The sequence below is a fragment of the Podarcis tiliguerta genome (assembly GCF_965153285.1).
Source record: "Podarcis tiliguerta genome assembly, chromosome: 1".
In the NCBI taxonomy this organism is placed as follows: Eukaryota; Metazoa; Chordata; class Lepidosauria; order Squamata; family Lacertidae; genus Podarcis; species Podarcis tiliguerta.
The window spans coordinates 33,677,998-33,697,117 of NC_139534.1; the positions used below are offsets into that span (position 1 = coordinate 33,677,998).

The 19,120-nt window shown below is 40.0% G+C and overlaps 1 protein-coding gene across 2 annotated transcripts in view; it reads right to left on the minus strand.

Annotated features, from left to right (window-relative positions):
• GALNT13 (polypeptide N-acetylgalactosaminyltransferase 13) overlaps positions 1-19,120 on the minus strand; it is a 150,109-nt gene that overhangs the window by 54,163 nt on the left and 76,826 nt on the right. For both annotated transcript variants that reach the window (XM_083409611.1, XM_083409612.1), the window contains exons 7-8: positions 12,521-12,638; positions 2,650-2,830 (exon numbers count right to left, since the gene is read on the minus strand). In XM_083409611.1, coding sequence (XP_083265737.1) covers positions 2,650-2,830; positions 12,521-12,638 — 299 coding nt within the window. The remainder of the gene's footprint in view (positions 1-2,649; positions 2,831-12,520; positions 12,639-19,120) is intronic.

The window sequence follows — 19,120 nt, forward strand, 5'->3', positions numbered from 1 at the left end:
AATTATGATTCAGTTTAAACAGTACTTCCAAGGATTCCACGCATTTTGACACCTGTAGCAGAAAATCCAACTGGAAGCGCCCTCTGCACTCTGATTAAAAGCATGAATCCAAGTAACTTATGATTCAACACCCTATACTGATGCATACAACCTGCTGTCTAAAGATGGTTGCCTCACCCTGTATGATGCTAGCCCTAGCATGTGTACATAAGGAAAGGCAACTAATAAAGTTTACTTGTTACATATCTTTCTTTATTCATTACATAACCTTCATTGCATATCTTTAGGCACCAGGCAAAAACATTCCTCTTCTCCCAGGGCTTCAGCTAATTAAACAATCTACGGCCTTTAAAACTGCAGGGGGTATTGTTTTTGTTTGTTACTCCAGTATGTATTTTTATGTTGTAAACTACCCTGTGTTCCTCAGATGAAGGCAGGATAGATGAAGAAACTTGAATAAAATACTGGGGGGTGGGGCTGCCCCTCAAATATTTTGGGGGTATGTGTGTGTGAAGGGACCTTGGCCTCAGGAGCTGGCTCCTATGGATGAAGGGTGGTATAGAATTTATAATTTATAATTATAATTATTACTCCCATAATCCCATTGGCTATGCTGGCTGGAACTGATGGAGCTGGAATCTACAACATCTGGATGGTACCACATTGCCTATCCCTATCTTTAAGGATTATTATTTTATTTTTTCAGTACAAAAATGAAAGGTATATATGCCATGCATAGTAAAATAAAACAGACACATAGTACTGCATGTTTTTGCATTTGACATTTAAAGCTTCCTTTTTGTGAAGAAAGGTATGTGACAGGTTTTTAACTACATGGAAGAAGCTTGTGGTCTTATTATGTTAATCTGTAGCATATCTTCATGAATAACTACAGACAAACGTAACAAAGCCTCATCTCTCTCTCTCCTTTCTCTCCTTTAAAGGCCTTGGCTCATGAAGCTGATAACATCTTACAACCCCGCCAAAAAACCTAGCTTCCTCCAATCAAGTGTCCTTTTGAAATATAGGGAAGAAAGCAACGATTACCAGAGAACCAGCACTTCAGATAAATACAGTTATTTTATTCCTGATCAAAGCTACAATTTGAAGTTTTCAATTCTTGTCTTTGATCAAGGAAAGAACCACACACTTTCCATTCAAAGCGTTGAAAACTTACTAAAGAATGGTTTCAGCCTTACTTCAAGTTATCTGCAAGATTAGGTATCTTGAAGCAAAAAGAACAGTTTTCCCAAGAATCTTAAACTGCATCAAGAATATGCAAAGGAAATTCTAGATTATTATTATTATTATTATTATTATTATTATTATTATTATTATTTAAAAAAATAACTACCAGTTTAATGTAATATAAACTTATCAAAAGCTGAATATGAAAGCGAAAATTGCATTTAGGAAGAATTCTGTGGTGGAGGAGCAATTCCGTGACAGAACAACTGTCACATTCAATGTCCTTCCAGATGGCCATAGGCAGGATGGTAGGAGTGGCTTCTCCCTCATCTCCACCATTAAAAAAGAGATTTATCTTCCCATTGACCCCTGTGGAAGGGAACATACTATACCAACTTTGGAACTGGCATACATTTGGGCCCTTCTGAGGGGGGTGGGTGTTGAGTGAATTAGGGAGCTCAGGATCCTCTGCATCACCCTACACACCATCCCTTCCTCACCACACTCATCACTAGGATAACACTGGTGATGGAACATCTATAACCATGGAGCTTTCCATAGGTGTACTGAGGGAGGGGTATTGGCAGTATGAATGCCACCATACTGCTAGGCATCCCTTTCAGAAAGCAGAGCAGACTTTACATTGTCCCCAACAGTCACTCAACTAAGCTTTATCCAGCTTTGGGACTGCTCTACATTTGCATGTTAAGTTAAAATTGAACCAAAACTATTCCCAGGTATGCGTATACTTTGCTTATCTCTAGCTTTCAATCAGCACTCTGTGTAAAAGTGTTTACTTACAGCACAACCCCTATACATTCTACTCAGAGGTAAGATCCACTGGGCTTAAAGGGGTTTACTCCCAGGGATGAGTGCAAAGGATTGCATCCTTCATAATTTACAATATCCTCAGCCTCCCTGATATCATGTCAACATTCGATTCAAAAACGGTGCCAATGGGATTTGTTGTTGGGATTTATTTATTTTTTTAAAAAAAGTTATTTCCACAGTACCGGTAATTGTTTTTAAATAAAGTTGTCTACCCTACTAAAATAATGCCTTTGTATCGGAAACTGAAAAGGGAAAAGACTGGATTCAGCTGTAGAAGAATAGCATTTAAAATCTTTTAAAATATTTCCTACTTTACATGTGTACCCCAGAACTAATATGCAAAAGAGCTATGCAAGACCATTTTACATTCTACATAGTCTTGTATAAACACAGAAAAAGCCAAAGACATCTTGGCAATTTGGAAGCTTGCTAAAGCCACTGTTTTACAAAGCAATCCTGAAATGGTTCTGGTTTTACACTTAAAGAATGTACCTCCTCCTGATGTGCTAAGACTGAATTAGGTAGTACAATTAACCCTCAGCACAGAGTTATCCATTAAACTATACACACACACACGACATTTCTACTATGCCATGCTTGTGACAAAATTATCATGAAATACTTCCTTACCTGGGGATATTATATAGAAGAAATCTTTAAATTCATCCATCCATACTTCTGCAAGCCGTCTATTGTTCTTGTTAATTACATGACCGGTACCCCCAGGAAATGTATAAGGCGTAGCTTTTCGAAAGACGTGACCAACATGTGAACATGTTACAATCTCCAATGAGCCTCCACACTGCCAGATCTGAAATGCAAACAGGAAATCAAAATTAATCAGCTTGTTTTCAGACACCAAATTAAATTTTAGGCTGCGACTTATTTACTGTACCAGGACTACAGGATGAGAAGTTGAAACTCAAGCAGCATGTCATCCCTGAATTTCAGCTATGTAAAACTGCAGGTGCCTTTACCAAATTGATTTACTTGTGAGATGTCCCACTGATTTCAGCAGAGTTTAGGACAACTCATGTCACAACTTGGGGGGTACATGACAGCAAATTCTTGACACGGCTGTTATTAAACTGTTGAACTCTCCAGCTATGGTGGCCCAATCTGATCTCAGTCACAGGTGGCACAGAGACCTGAATACAAGAAGTAGGGAGGGCTACTCTGATATGCACTGATCTCATCTCATGGAATTATATGTAGTTATCCTTACATTAAAAAATGATTAGAAATTTGTATTTTCGGAAGCAAACGTAGAAATGTGCATCTTGTGAGAAAGCACTTTCAAAAATACATATTTAAATATTATTCAAATGAAACTCTTTGAGTGTTTTAATGATGATGATGGAATGGGACATAATGGTTGGATGAATGAATTGAGAAACCCCAAAATAAGGTGTTTCTACCCACTTCTATTGGGAAGTGCTATCTCTTGCAGGAGTCATTCACAGATCTCAGACCTGTGAGACTGCAGCTCACAAATCTCACTGTAGGTCAAAACAATGAGTTTCATATTATTGCAGAAGCAGACACAGAAGATTTGCACATGTTTCCCCATTGCCTTCTGTAACATGTCATCTAGCCTTCAGACAACTGACATTTCATGCTGATTTGATTTTGTCTCACACAAACCAATAATTGCCTTCTGTACCGGAGTTAAAGCGTGAGGGATATATATCACAACATCCATTTTCACCAGAAAATGAAAGGTCACCATATCAAATACAAGTCATATACATCAGCTCTTGGCTCATGGGAAATGTGTCTGTGATCACAGTACTGCTAAACTGTCCTATGGAGCTTAGAAAGAAAATCTGCGGAGACACAAGCAAATGGCTTGTTCCACAGCCTAATACACCACACAGCAAGCTGGATAGAGCTTGCTAGCTAGTGGGTGCAATTTTACAAGAGACGTTTCTCTTCTCTCTTTGACAAACACACACCCTCTAAATGTAATGGCATATAGACAGATTTAATCACTAAGCCAAGGCACTGATAAGTTAGTGTCTTGATTAATTATTGCAATTGGGTGATAGGATTTAGAGAGAGATCCTTGCATGGCTTAAGTCGCACCACAATTTTGGGCTGCTTCTCCATGCTAGCAATGAATTTTTCATAGCACAATAGTTAAAAGGAAAGCCCCAAGGACAAGGAATCCATTGTCTTGCAAGACTGTTGTAAAGGGCCTAAAGAACCTGCATCTTTTTAGGTGATCTAGGCATATGTGTTAATAGATTTCCATTTGTGCTCTCTCAAATTGTGTGGTGCTTTAAATATTGCATCTCTCACTCTGACTCTGATTAATGAAATCTGGCTGTATGTTAAAGTGCTTTTTTTGTCACAAAGGGACTGGAGATTAACATTTTAAAAATCTGGTTCCAACTGCTCCCACACCATCCTACCAGACTATCACTTAAACTTCTATTAAAAGGCTGAACTTGGCCAAGCATCTGTTCTAAAGAAAATGAATATCTATTAAAGTCCTTGGCATTCCAACTGAACATGGCTACATTTTTGTTAAGTAAGAACAGTCTCGAGCATTTAAAGATTATTTGTATTAGTGGAAAGGTTGCTATAGAAACTGATTGCAGAGTTTAATTAGTTCTAAAGCAATTATGCACGTGTATATTGGTGTGTGTGTGTGTGTGTGTGTGTGTAAACAAGTTGAGATCATCCATGACAATATCAAAACAACTTTCATAGTTCAAGGGCAAGTAGCCAAGTCAAGAGCATAGCAAAACTTGAAAAATGACACAGCATTGTTCGGGGGGGGGGGGTGCGCTTGTGTGTTGTTTTTTAAAAATAAAAATAAAAATGTAACCACCAACAACCACCAGCCCCTCTCTTTAAAGAGGTAAAAAAGTAAAGGACCCCTGGATGGTTAAGCCCAGTCAAAGACGAGTATGGGGTGGTAGCACTCATCTCACTTTCAGGCTGAAGGAGCCGGCATCTATCCACAGATAGCTTTCTGGGTCATGAGGCCAGCAGGTCTAAACCACTTCTGGTGCAACAGTACACCGTGACAGAAACCAGAGCGCATGGAAATGCCGTTTACCTTCCCACCACAGTGGTACCTAATTATCTACTTCCACTGGTGTGCTTTCAAACTGCTAGGCTGGCAGGAGATGGGACAAAGCAACAGGAACTCACCCCATCATGGGGATTTGAACCACCGACCTTCTGATCAGCAAGCCCAAGAGGTTCAGTGGTTTTGACCACAGAGCCACCCGTTCCTCTCTCTTTAAAGAAAACTCAAGGTCTTCCAATGAAGCTGAATGTTGAAGGATTCAGGACAGATAAAAGTTCTTCATGCAGCACATAGTTAAAATGTGGAACTTGTTCCCACAGGAGGCAGAAATGGACACCAACTTTTAAAAAGTACTAGACAAATTCATGGAGGAAAAGACTGTCAATGGGTACTAGCCATGATGGCTATGTTCTCCCTCTGTTGTTACACACATTATGCTTCTGAATACCAATTGCTGGAAACTGCAGGTGGGCAGAGTGCTGCCATTATCAAGTCCAGTTTGTAGGTTTCCTATGGGACTAGATGGGTCATTGCCCTGATCCAGCAGACTTGGTCCTATAGCTGTTTGACGAGAATAGTCCTACTACTAAGAAAGCTCAGCAGACACTAGTAATTCTAAAACGGAAGTGTAAAAAGCACAGAATGTGGCATTTGGCACAGAATCCAGGTTACAGAATATCTTCGCTTTCATTTTTTGAAAGGAAAAAGGGCTTAGCCCATATGACTAAGGAAAGAAGCTTGAAAAAGTGTGTCACTTTCCCCTATGACTAACAAAAACAAGACTATATAAAACAAACAAACCAAAGCAAATAAATTGCAAAATAAATTGCAAATGTGAGGGGGAAATGACTAATTGATACAGATTGCAAAACAATCAGCTTTATTTTTGGGGAAGCATGAAACACTCCTCCCCAAGTAATCAGTTGAGACATAGGAATATTTTAGAGATCAGTTTTAATCTTAGACATCCCACTGTCTCATTGTAGCAATTTGAGATGGCCAAGTCAAAATGGACATGGGTATGAATCTGTAGAGAGCTTTTTATTTCAAAGAGAGAATATGGTGATCCATGTACTAAAACAAATGACTCCAAGGCTTCAGCCCAATTTGTTCAGAGATCTTCAAATCCCCTCACTATATGCAGACATTAATGTGACTGCTGCTTGCCAATAGTTTAATTTGCTACGGATTTAATTAACAGTTTAATTCCAGTAGGCTGGTAGACTTAACATATGCTCCCACCAAAAGGTTCAGTGGGGTTAGATGGAACTAAATCAGAAAGAATTATTTGTAAAGTCTATGAGTGCAAACCCTGCAGAATGCTTTGTGCTGAAAAGCAGTTTTTGCTTGAGGAAATTTTACAGATAGTTGGCAGTGAAATAGGCAATTTAGAGACATATTTGGAACTTGTATATTGCTCCCCAGTGAATATGAGTGACTCTCCCTTTGGGTGCTACGCAGAAGGCCAAGTATGGTAAGGATAGTTGCATTGCAGGGCTAGCCATTGTGATGCCTTAATAGGGTTTCCTAAGTGTGCTGCAGTACTGCTCCTGAAATATGATTAAAAGCTGTTTTCTTGAAATAAAATAAATTTGAGCATTTCCCCCCTAAGGACATCCCTCAAACCACACTTCATGCCTGCAATAAAAAACCTCAACCATACCCTGCAGTTTCCAACCCAGAAAGATCAAAGCAAGCTGCCAGGCATCCATCTATGTTTTCTCTGCCTCTTCCCCCTCAATATACTTTCTGGTGCTGTGGTAGGGTCTGGATCCATAATTTCCCCTAATATGCAACCAGTGAACACAGTCAGGTAAATGCTGGTTTAGATAACAAAAGGCGTGTGCAAATTTTCAAAGGATTTCCCACCCACCCCTTTGAAAAGTCTGCACAAAAACAGGATGGGATGGGCTTGATGGTCAACACATGTGAAATGCCACAAACCGGATTAAGAACATTTTGTCCACCATCATTTTCTTTCTTCTTTTCTTACAGGAATATTTGGGGGGGCTGGAATGCAAAACATGATCCTCGGTATACCATTTCCTACAGGTGTCTTGATGAAGACTCATCATGACCTGGAAGATCTCCTGTTCTAGGTTCTCAGCTTTTTTGATCAGAACCATGCTTTTACTCTTCCACATTATTGCTGTTTCTTCTCAATGCCACACCAATCCCTAAAAACATGCACATTTCACAGATATTTCTACAAGGTGTATTTTATTACTTGCAAAATGAATCTGCCTTCTTCCCTTCCCCTTTCATTTGATTATTAAGCTGTTCTCCTCTCCAGAAGCTGGGCAATGTACCTTTTTGATTTGCTGGTACAAGTCACTGTCCTTATTTAAAAAACAAGAGACAAGAGACAAAAGCAAAAACCTAGCAACTGTGCAAGCAGTGGGGGAGGGGAAGAATTTCCTTTCAAGCCAATTTGTTACTTAGATTCCCCTAGTCAAGTGAAAGCACGGATTTTCACGTCCTGCAAGCAGCTCACTCTGTCGCAGACTATACAATGCAAAGCGGAAAGTGACAGACTACAGTATATAATTTGGAATCATTAAACCCACACAGAATATACTTAGAACATGGAAAACCAATTGTGTCTTCAGGTATTTTTTTTAATTAAAAAAAAAGCCACCTTGTAAATGTGTACAAACTCCAGTATTTTTGAAATTTTAACACTATTTGGGCTCTCCACCCATCCTAAAAGGGCTCAGACTACATACTTCACCCAAACACAGTGTATTGGGGCTTAAAGTTATACCTACTTGTCTTGTTATGTTACAATACTGAATGGTTCTACTTTAGTTTAGTAAGAATCCTTGAATATCATCCAATTGCTCCATGGACATATTTTAGCCATAAGCATCTAATGAAGGTACCAGCGTGGCAGATAAAATATGTAGCAGAACATCGCAAATGACATAGTTAATTTTTTTAAAAGGGTGGAAATCACAACAGTACTTATTGAAGAATCCGGATAAGGAAAGCATGGCTAAGATGCTTTGACCAGGGGTGGCCACTCCCATGACACTGCGATCTCACAGAGTTAAAAACTGGCAGTGATCTACCCCCTTTTTAGGGGCTCAGGTCAAAGATATTTAGCTTTTTATAGGGGAGCCAAAGTTGTTGAGCTTCTTTGGGGGGAGCCAGTGATCTACCAGTGATCTACCACAGATGTCCAGTGATCTACCAGTAGATCACAATCTACCTGTTGAACATGCCTGCTGTAGACAATGTATTATATAATATCCAGTGCTGTTTTTCTAGAAAAAGGCGTGTCAGAATTCTTTTGTTCTCTTATAATGGAAATGGTGTCCACCTGAGAGATGCTGGAACTGAGTGCCGGTGAGTTCTGACTAAAAAAAAAAAAAAGCTCTGATGATATCTAAAGGGACCACATGTTCTCTGCCATTCCATAATGTAGACTAAGGCTGCAATCCTATACTCAATTAGCAGTTATTACGTCCCACTGAATACAACAGAACTTATCTCAGTAGATATGTTAGCATTGTACAAATTGTGGGCCCAGAATATCACTAAATATGAACTCGCAAGGAGATTTTTTATTTTTCTGTAAATCCTAGTGAAGATTTTCAATACCAATGTACTCAAGTTCATGTAGCGGTTGGATAACTTGTCAGTGGTGAATTCACCCATACAATGCCAACTCCCTTCCCTTCATCACAAACAGAACACACTTAGAGGGACCAATCTATGGATCACACACCACATTCAGCTGTCTTAAGTCACAAAAATAATACAATCTCCCTGCAGATATATTGTGTGCCTAAAACAACAGGCAAAAGTAATATAAATTACACCACAAAAGGAGTTTCTTAAGATGAAATAGTTATGCCCTTCTTATTTTCCATGTAAGCTACAGAGATGGAAGTTATTTGCCCTTTAACAAGTAGTGCACAGTTATCCTGTAGAATTCACAGTACCAACCTGTGTGGTGGGGTACAGCCATCTTTCCAACATGATTTTGTAGCTGGAATGGGATGGGACAGAACTCCTGTTACCCCTGCTTTGCTGGGAGTAGCAGCTGTAGCACACTGCAGTGATGTGCTGATGGTGTTCCTGGCCTTGGCGCGGTAGGTGGGGTGGTTTTCCAGCTCTCACAGCCATGCCAGGGGCCAGGAAAAACACATAAAACCTCAGGGGCCAGTTGGGGCTTCACAGCAGACCTGAGTGAAGACTTCACCAATCCTAGTCTGTTCTGAGAGCATAAAGGTGGGGTGAGCAGTGGATTTGGCATTCCAATCTTTGTGTGCCTTCCCCTCCCACCCTTCCTACTTTGTTGTGGTTGTCCAAAGGGAATGAGACAACCAAAGGTTCAGACCTTCTTATGGGTTAGTGTAGGTCACTGTTTGCCTACAGACCGATTGACTGTGTCTGCAGGTTTTGCCTGCCTCACAGCAACCATCACAACTTTGGGGTGTAAGAAGCGCTGGGCTGGGTCCCTAGTGGGGATGGGCAGGGATGCCCCCCCATACCATAAGGGAATCCCCTTAAAGGATTGTGGAAGATGACACTTCCTGTCCAGATGCCCAATTCAGGGGCTGAAGGGCCATTCAGCACCCTGCCAGTGACCAAGAGGGATTCACCAGATACAGTTCACACCATAGGGGGACCCATAACATTGGTCGACCACAAATATCCATCTGCCAATGGGCAGGCTGGTTGATCATTGACTACATGTCCAATGCCTGTGCCAAACCTGTTTCATCTGTACTCAATCAAGTTGAGGTCTAATTTGAGCCCAATACATGCCTCTTGGTATTCATCTGCCCTCTATGTACCCCACTACCCAGGTCCACAGTGGCCATGAGGTCAGGCACACACTCGCAAAATAAACTTGTCCAGTTCAATCTTTACTCTAACATAGGCTTCTCTAGGCATTTTATGTTGTAAACAGTCCTGTGATCTTTGAAGCGCAGTATAGAAATTTAATTTTAAAAAATAACAGTAGCCTTTCAAGTCTTACATTGCATTGGACTGTGAATAAGCAAGGCTCCACATATACCAGAGCTGCATGCCCCTTTCAGTTAATAGTTTAGTAAAATAATCCATCCTAATTCAGATGCCTTATGCATGTATTCTATACAGTGTTAAGTTTTGCAAATAATTTCCATTGTCTCTTAGGTAGGATTTAAAAAAAAAAGGACACAAGTTTGCACACATCTTTCAGAAACTGTTTTGCATCCTAAAGTCCTCTTAAAAAGCAAACCCTAAAATGCCAGTTATTTTGTTTTAAGTACAGAATCTGAAATAGAGTAAAAATTATGTGAATAATTGTGCTGCAAGAATTCTAAACCTCAGTAAAAAAGCTCAATAGCAGGATATAAACTCTAACCTTCCAAGCACATCAGTTAAGGATTAGCTATAATAAGATACAGGATTAGCTACATCTTGTGACAAGGAGGGGAAAAAACGTAGCTGAAGAAAAGATGAGTCACTGCTTCTCATTGCTAGTTCCAGGAGATAATCCTTGGGAACCTATCCTACTGTAACACTCTCTGCCTATCAAAAGCACAGTTCTTCCTCTAAAGCCAGGGGATCTACCAATCAAGTGATTAGCAGGGAACATAACCAGGAATATGGATTTAGGCGTATACACAACAAAGCTTTTTAAATTAAAGGAAGATTTAACAGCAACATTCAATGCAGTGTGGGTGGGTGTGTACTGCCCTACATTAGAGTGGTTAAGAGGGGTTTGCTGAATGTCTAGGTTTCCCCATGGATGATCTCTGGTTAAGAGTTTAAACCTACATAATAGTTAGATTCAGAAATTCTCGCCCACACATTAGCAAAAACGTCAATTGCAAACATTCAGAATCTATTAAAAGAATAGCCCAAATACAAAGCATTTTGAATTCTATTGCTTTCTGTGAGAATTAAACATACACAACGTTCTGGCCATGCACTCACCTTACAGTGGGTTGGGTGTTACTCAGAAGCAGATTTCCAGTGCTCCCGAGTATGAACTAGGTGAATTATTGTGTCCTCCCTCTGAAGGAAAGGATCGACTTGCTTTGGGCTAAGTTGGGAGACACTGGAAAGCCAAAAGACTCCTACTACTTGGGTGCATGTCCAAAGCTGATATGGGGTGAGAGGTTGGCTGCTATGTCCTCCCCAAGTATGGCTTGTGGGTGGATGGGATCTATCTTTCCTACCTGTGTGATCTTTATTTTGATCTGCCCTATGATATTGACTCCCATCAGTGCTATCAACTGTGCTTGAATATGGCGCCTTTCCATCTCTGGCAAATAAATTTCAAGCCACTGGAAGTTTCCACAGGTTGTCAGAAACTTTAAGACAGAGTGGATGTTTCCATCCTTTCCCAACTCATCTAATGTAGTGCTGCCCCATTTACTAGGCAGGAGCCGATGGCAGCAGAGAGGAGTGGTGGCACCAAATGCTCCATGTTCCTGTGCCTTTCCTGGCTCCATAAAACAGAGGTGTAGGTGTAAGAAATTAAAAAGGATGAGATTTGTGCCTTGCATGGAAGATGAAATTGTGCTGTCTTTGTGTCCCAGAAAGAAGCATGCAGGGCATAAATAAGAGAGATTTTGAGCTATCAGCAGTCAGGAGGGGTGGACAGATACTGCCTTCCGAGCAATGAGTTAGGTTGTGTGTGTATTCCACTCTGCCATGAGAAAATCATTGGAGAGATGGGGAGTGTATGAATGTACTTTTTATTGGTCCCACCTATGCTGGAATCTGGCCCTTGGGCTCCAAAAGTTTCCTTAGTCTTCCTCTAGATATAATAGGCAATTAGTTCTGCTATGAGAGACATGTATGAGGGCTAACCTATCCTATCAGATGCAAACCAATTCTAAATAATGCAGCACAGGATTGTATATTGAATCATTTATCATATCTTTCCACTTTCCAGGTTATCTACTAGAGTTCAGTTTTCTAGTTTTCATGCATTTGCTAAGGTTATTTACAAAATAAAGAAATTTCCATGAAAATTTCCATTTCATTTTTGTCCTGGGCAGTAAACATACAAATGACTGAGATTAAGTCAGTTTACTCCAGGACATGAATGAAATTAAATTCCTTTGTGATAATGATCCTCATTTGGAAAGCGCAATTTTATAACCCCGTTATTATTATCTTTGCAAATTCATGACAAAAACATTTGGAAGCTCCAGCCAAAGAAGCTTGATGCTTTTCAATACGTTGCTATCATTAATTATTTGAGTGAAAGCTTTGATAATATAAACAAATGAATTAATAAAACACAATTTTCAAGAAGGCAGAGCTTCCAAATAGTCATATATCACATCCAAAGAAAATAAAAACCCACAACTCTAAAAATTTAGCTTCAAACCAAAAATTGCAATGTGGATAAAACAAGTAAAAAGTACCCTTATTGTATACAATAACATTTTTTAAAAAAACAGAATAATCGTGCCAGTTATCAGAAAAGGAAGTAAAATAGAAAGTTACCCTAAAAGACATTTCAAGATTCTCTCCACCCCAGATATCCATTCCTGCATCGTAAGTTCCTATCTCTTCAAAGTAGTTTCTGTCAATAGAAAATAGGCCACCAGCCATAGTAGGGGTCCTAGTTGAAAAACAAAACAAAAACAGAAAGGAAAAGGATTTTTTTTTAAATGTATGCTTTGTGGAATTTAATAGGTGAAACTATAGCACATATCCTCCATATACTTTAGACATAATTATATTCTATTTACTATAAGCTGAAGGTGCATAATTAGGCATCATAGTCTTGATTGCCTGCACATGCAATTTCTGGTCATTTATTTCTTTATTTAAGACACCTAAACTGCACCTTTATCCACATATGGGTTCCAGGGCAGTGTACATAAAAAACAGAAATCTTCATACTTCAATATACATCTAAATGATGCATGCATTTAAAATACATTCCAAAAACTGGCCATATCCTGCATGCATGATAAAAGTTGCTTTAAATTTATATATGTATATCATCTTATATTTTATGCCAATGGAATACTGTATTGGGTTTCTATATTCCTCTTCTAAAATAACCTAAATAAAATATGGCATATTTAGGGCCAAGACTTTTGATGTATTTGACTCCATCTTGAGAGTGCTCATAAAACTGGTGGGCACAATCACTTTAAAGGATTGTAAAATTTTGCAAGAGACAAATCCAGTTAGTGTGCTGTTTTATACAAACAATACTGTCCAAATCCTTGAAATTATCCATTATACTCTCTCTATATATTTTAAAAAGTTTAAATCAGTTCATTTTCTTTAAAATCTGTTTAGAGATGTATACGCTGCAATAAATATAATGGTTCCACTTTAAAAAAACAAAAACCCATTATAGAAGCATTAGAATGAAGGATGAATGCTTTATTTCAATGATCTGATTACTTGATTCTATTGGGTATTATAAACATGTACTCTAAAGTTCATAACTGAGGAGCTGAGAATGCAGTAATAAGCCTTAAGTCATTTGATTGTTATTGAATATATTCCATTGATTTATCACAATGTATGCGTTGTATATTTAATACCAGAGCAGGTTAGACTGGTTTCTTCTTTTGTCTCCATGATTGTCTAGGAATTTTTTTTTCAGGTATCCACTGTTTAAAGTGGTATGCAAGAAACAGGAACCGAACAGGATGTAGGGAGCGAGAAATGTGCTGTTTTCCTTCTTTGCATGATAGTTGAAGTCAAAAGACTTCTATTGCAAATGTGTGTGTGTGCAAGCACACATGCAAGATAAATAATTACTTCTTGTGAATTATTCAATGGTTTCAATGGAACATATGCACTCAGATTTTTCCCAAGAACATGTATTATTCCACTTAATTCTGCTCATTATTTTTGATTCATAACTGGGAACTGCATGCAAGTATTTTCCTCTATGTCTTAAGCTTGAACTGAGTTCCTTGGGTTGTAGGCTTTTGATAAGTTACATGGCCACAGAGTTCTATTTTCTAGATTAATCAGCAAAGGAATTTCTTGTACATGGATCTAAAACCACAACACTGTAGCTGATAGAACGGGGGGATGCACTTTTCTCCTGGATGAGAGCTCTAGAAGATTTTGAGCTATTGTTTATGCAGCAGCAGTACCCAATGGTGGAACTGTTTGCTGGCTTGAAGACATGGGCACCATTCTCTCTCTCTCTCTCTCTCTCTCTCTCTCTCACACACACACACACACACACACACAACCATTCAGATAATGGCATTTATGAGCTGGTGCTTCCCATGAATAACCAATCACAGAGAAATCTTATTTGCATGATTGCTTCCCTCCCTTTTTGAGAGGGATGACTTGTATGCATGGGGGCCCTCTGTTCACAAGTGACATTCTCTCTATGGTAAAGAGAAGGGCACCCAAGCTACTCTTCAACTACATATAACCTACCAGCATATAGCCATGAAACGGGGCTACAGGGAAGCAACAATGAAGGCAAAGACCAATGGATTGAAAGCATACTGCCTATGTCTTAGCACTTTGGTCTTAGGTGTAGACACTGACCCTTCATTGTATATGTTGATCCGAAGTAATAAAAGCAAAAGGCTCATGCATGTGAATGAGAGGGTATAAGGTACAAGAAGTCTCAAAACTGGAGCTCTGACAATATGCCTCAAGCCCTTCAGTTTCTGTCCCGATGGGACAGTGGTCAGACAGAGGGAACTGCTCATTTTATTTCTGCTGCTCTAAAAACACCATCACAGCCAATAACCATAGGGTGATGCAACTGAACTTACATGCTGCATTTTGATGGGCTTGTTTTTACTTCACTTGTCATTTTAAATATATATGGTCATATTACTCTCAGAGAGCAGAAGGAGGGATTGCCCAGGCTGGGCTTATTACCTCTGAGTACTTTTTGAGATTTACTCCTGGTTTCTTTGCTGTAAGCTGCTTTCAGCATGATTTTTGTGTGGAAAGGTAGGATGCAAACAAAATCATGATGGTGATGATTCCTGCTGTGGCCCTGCAAGGGCTGGGCTAGTGGCAGCAACCTGAAGTGATCCTGGAACTAAGAGATGTGGAACCAGCCAGGAATGGAGACAGTGACAGCACCATGACACAAAACAGGAGGGAGGAGAAAGGTGCAAGCCAGAATCAGGACTAAGGAGTAACCAAAATGTAAGAACATGCCAGAGCTCAGGAAAACTGTGATGCCCAAGCAAGGCTCAACTGGAACAGGGAGCCTTCTTAGACATGCCTTATAGCTTCCATAAACCATGCCTGGCTAAGGAGGCAGAAACTCCAAAAAGAAAAGAAAACAGAAAACAGGCCAATGACTGCTTTTGAGAAAGGGAGAAAATGGAAAGCCTGGGGAATTGGAATCCTGGAAGAGAAAGACAGACATACAGATATTGAAAGGGCAGAAAGAACCATCTCATTGTCTGGATGGCTTATTCACAATGAGAAACTATTTTGAAATGTTACTACACTGAGATATCAATGTGGCATTCATTTTATATCAGAATGGGCGATTCAGTTTCTAGCATTCTCACCTTTTGGTCTCTAAGTTAATAATTTGATGTTTTATCCACGATCCATGGACAATAAGGCCAAGTGTCCATCTGTCTATAAACAATATGGGTTTATGTCAGGGCTGAGTAAGAAACCATACAATCTGCTAAACAAGCACTTTTTTCAGGTACTGACCTCATTTATTGAACATATCCACAGATGCCCCTTCACCACATTCACATTATTCTCTGAGATTGTGCAATCCTGACTTCTAAATCAGTAATATATGCCCAGGTTCTGACCAGAGCAAGTAGAGATAAGGCTCTTCTGTTTACGCTTCAATTGACTGCTTTGCAGCTATTTCAGGAAAAAATAAGCAGCATCCTTCAGAGAAGGCCCAGTGCCTATAAGAAGGCTATTTAAAACGTACATGATTCGGTGACTGCAGACTTTGTTTCCAGGTAAAGAAGAATACGATAAGAAAAAATTGATGTTAAATAGCAATGGACCATATAGGTTTGAATTTAATTTGAAATAGCAGTTAATTTGCTTGAACTGAATTCGGAATCTTTGTTTGCAACATTAAGTACCACTAATTACTCTTTAAAATGACTCCCCATAGCTTCTGTTCAAAGCAGATATGATAAATGTTCTATATATCAAGTTCCTTTCAAAGGAACAGATTATACTCAGAGTTCTCTCTTACAACTATCTTAGATGACAATTACCTGCAGGCTTTTACAATACAGACACTGAATTAATTAACCTTTGCCATAAATTATAGCAACTCTAGCAAAGGCTGATACTTCTATTGCTTCAGCTCCTTAATAATCTCAGAATACAAGATGACAAATCAGCTGCTTGTTATTCCTAAGGCACACAATGACGACTTCTGCACGATTCCCCTTCCTCCCCCAATGAAACTGAATTCCATTGGGTGAAAGCCAACGTTAGTCATACTCAGAAAAGACCCACTGGACTACTTTGTTTATTACTTCGTTGGGTATAACTCATTGTCTCCACAAGTGGGCATATAGAACCAGAACTGTGCTTCTTAAAATTGAGCACATTTTGATACTCCTATATTGTTGCAAATTAGGGATGTATAAAATACTGCAATATGAAGCTGCTAGGGACTGATTGACAGAACCATTGCAGGGATCACTGCTGCTAGCTTAGCTGTGCAAATAATTGCTCATGAAAGCAATCTGTGTGTAACATGGGAAGAGGAGACTTGTGTAACATGGGAAGAGGAGAACACGTCTCCTTCCTCTCTAGTGGTTTTCATTCATAGAGACAATGACATCATCCAGAGTTCACTGCACATGCAAGTAACAGTTACTTGTGCAGTTAAACTAGCTGCAGTATGTCTTTATTAAATCTGACCGACAGGGGCTTCCAGACCACCAAAAACAAGGGTCAGCAAACTTTTTCAGCAAGGTGCCAGTCCACTGCCCCTCAGACCTTGTGGGAGGGGGCTGGACTATATTTTGAGGGGGGGGGAATGATGCAAGAGCACCACGAGCGCCGGTGGCTGCTTACCTGTGTCTTGTGAGCAGCAGGGGCTGGCAGCGGTGGTGGGATGATGAACAGCGCGCGAAAGGTCTCCAGAGAGGGGCTGCTTAAAATGGCGGCCACTCAAGTGCTGCTGCTGCTCGCACCAACAAAGCCCAGCCCCCTTCCTCCTCTAGGCAAGGCAGGGAGAAGCCAGGAGGAGGGAGGGAGGAGGCGCCGCCACCACTGCCATATGAGGGAGAGGGAAAGAACGCACACACTGGCGATCCTTGTGGCAATTCCCAGACCGTCTGAGGGCTGGATCCAGAAGGCAATTGGGCCTGATCTGGCCCACGGGCCTTAGTTTGCCTGCCCATGACCTAAAGCCATGAGTTTTCATGAATATCAGCAGAAGCACATGAAGGCAAGTGGAACTGCATTTGCTGGGATGGGGAGAACTGTTAGCAAGGTCAGGAAACCTATGAGTTGGTATTCTGGGTGGCACAGACGCCTCCAAACCACCAGATCACCTCTGAATTCACCAATGCCCTTCCTTATTCTGGCAAATGCCAGTAGGGTGCCATTCCCTCTCCATCTTCCCCTCATGCACCATCACTGATGAATAGACAACACAAGGATGGGAAATTTTAAGAGAGTTGAAGGTGTATGATAAAGCCTTAATTACCAGTCCTCTCTTCTCTCCTATAAGTCCATGTACACAACATGTGCTCAAATGCAAATCTCACCTTTTGTCAGTGAACATTTGTGTAACCCCACCTTCCTTCCAACAACTTGTGTGTGTTTGTGTATATGCATGCATACTCTAGGGAAACTATTGAAACTGGGCTGAAAAACTGCTTCCGAATGAAAGTCATGATAAACTACTTGAACTGGGGGGAACGGGATTCACAAACACATTTAAAAATATACATCTAATTAATTCCTTACAGATCACAGGCTACACAGATTAAATAGCTTTTTTCAATGCACACTGAAGTTACCCATACTTTGACTAATTACGTTCTTTCCAATGCTTGTCAGAAGTTCACTGAAAAACGTCAACAGTAAAAAGGCAATAACAACACAGAGATGACAGCCCCAAATACTCAAAATCATTAGCCAGGTCCACGAGCACATATCATTTTGATGAAAATATTGACATTTTTAAGTACCCTTGGGTTATTTTGCTGTGGTTTGGTTACAGACTTCTTAGAGTAGTTATGTTTTAAAAAAAAAATCCCTGGAATGTTGAGGACTAAAAAATTGCTTTTTTAAAATGAAAGCTTATGGAGGCAGCCATATACTGAATGTATTAAATCCCTTAAAATTGGAAGTTGATTACTTTAGGGATTATGCAAGACTGCCAATTAAAGATAAAAGGTCTTATCCAGGTCTGGTTGAGTGCAAGACTGCTCACCAAGCACTTTCCTCTCCCCTCTCTCCAAGGAATATAATGTACTGCTTTTTCCTTTTCCCCAGTGTGGCTAGAGTAGGAGCACAGGACAGTATTCAACTAACTTTAACACAGAGTAGACCTACTGAAATTAATGGATTTAAGTTCGTCATGGCCATCAATTTCAATAGGTGCATGCTGAGTAAAGGTTGGATGAATACAACCCTCAGTAGTTATGGGTCAAGCAACACAAGGCATTAATCATGGAGCGCCATCCTAAAGTGCAGGGTTGTTGTTTTTGAACAAATATCAAAATCCCAGCAGTGTGTGTGTGTGTGTGTGTGTGTGTGTAATGGCATTTAACCTTCTGATCCCAATTGTGGCCCTGACCTGGATCATCCCTAGCTCCAGTTAGCTATGCACTATAATTCTCCAGCTTGGCCAGTATATGAGTATATTTTGTCTATGGTTCAAACATTGCAGTGTTCAACTATGAGAATGCTAACTTGGGGATGAGTGGGCAACACATCTCACCAGTGCTGCATCTCCATTTTCAATGTGCTGCTACTGACCTTAAAGTGCTTCTCAGCTTGGGATCAGAGTATCTGATGGACCACCTACAAGCCAATTTATGTTGTGAAATCATCTTCAGAAATTCTCCTTCAGGTTCCTCCACCAGCAAAAACATTACAAAATCCTTTTTCCACAAATGGACTTACTCCTTG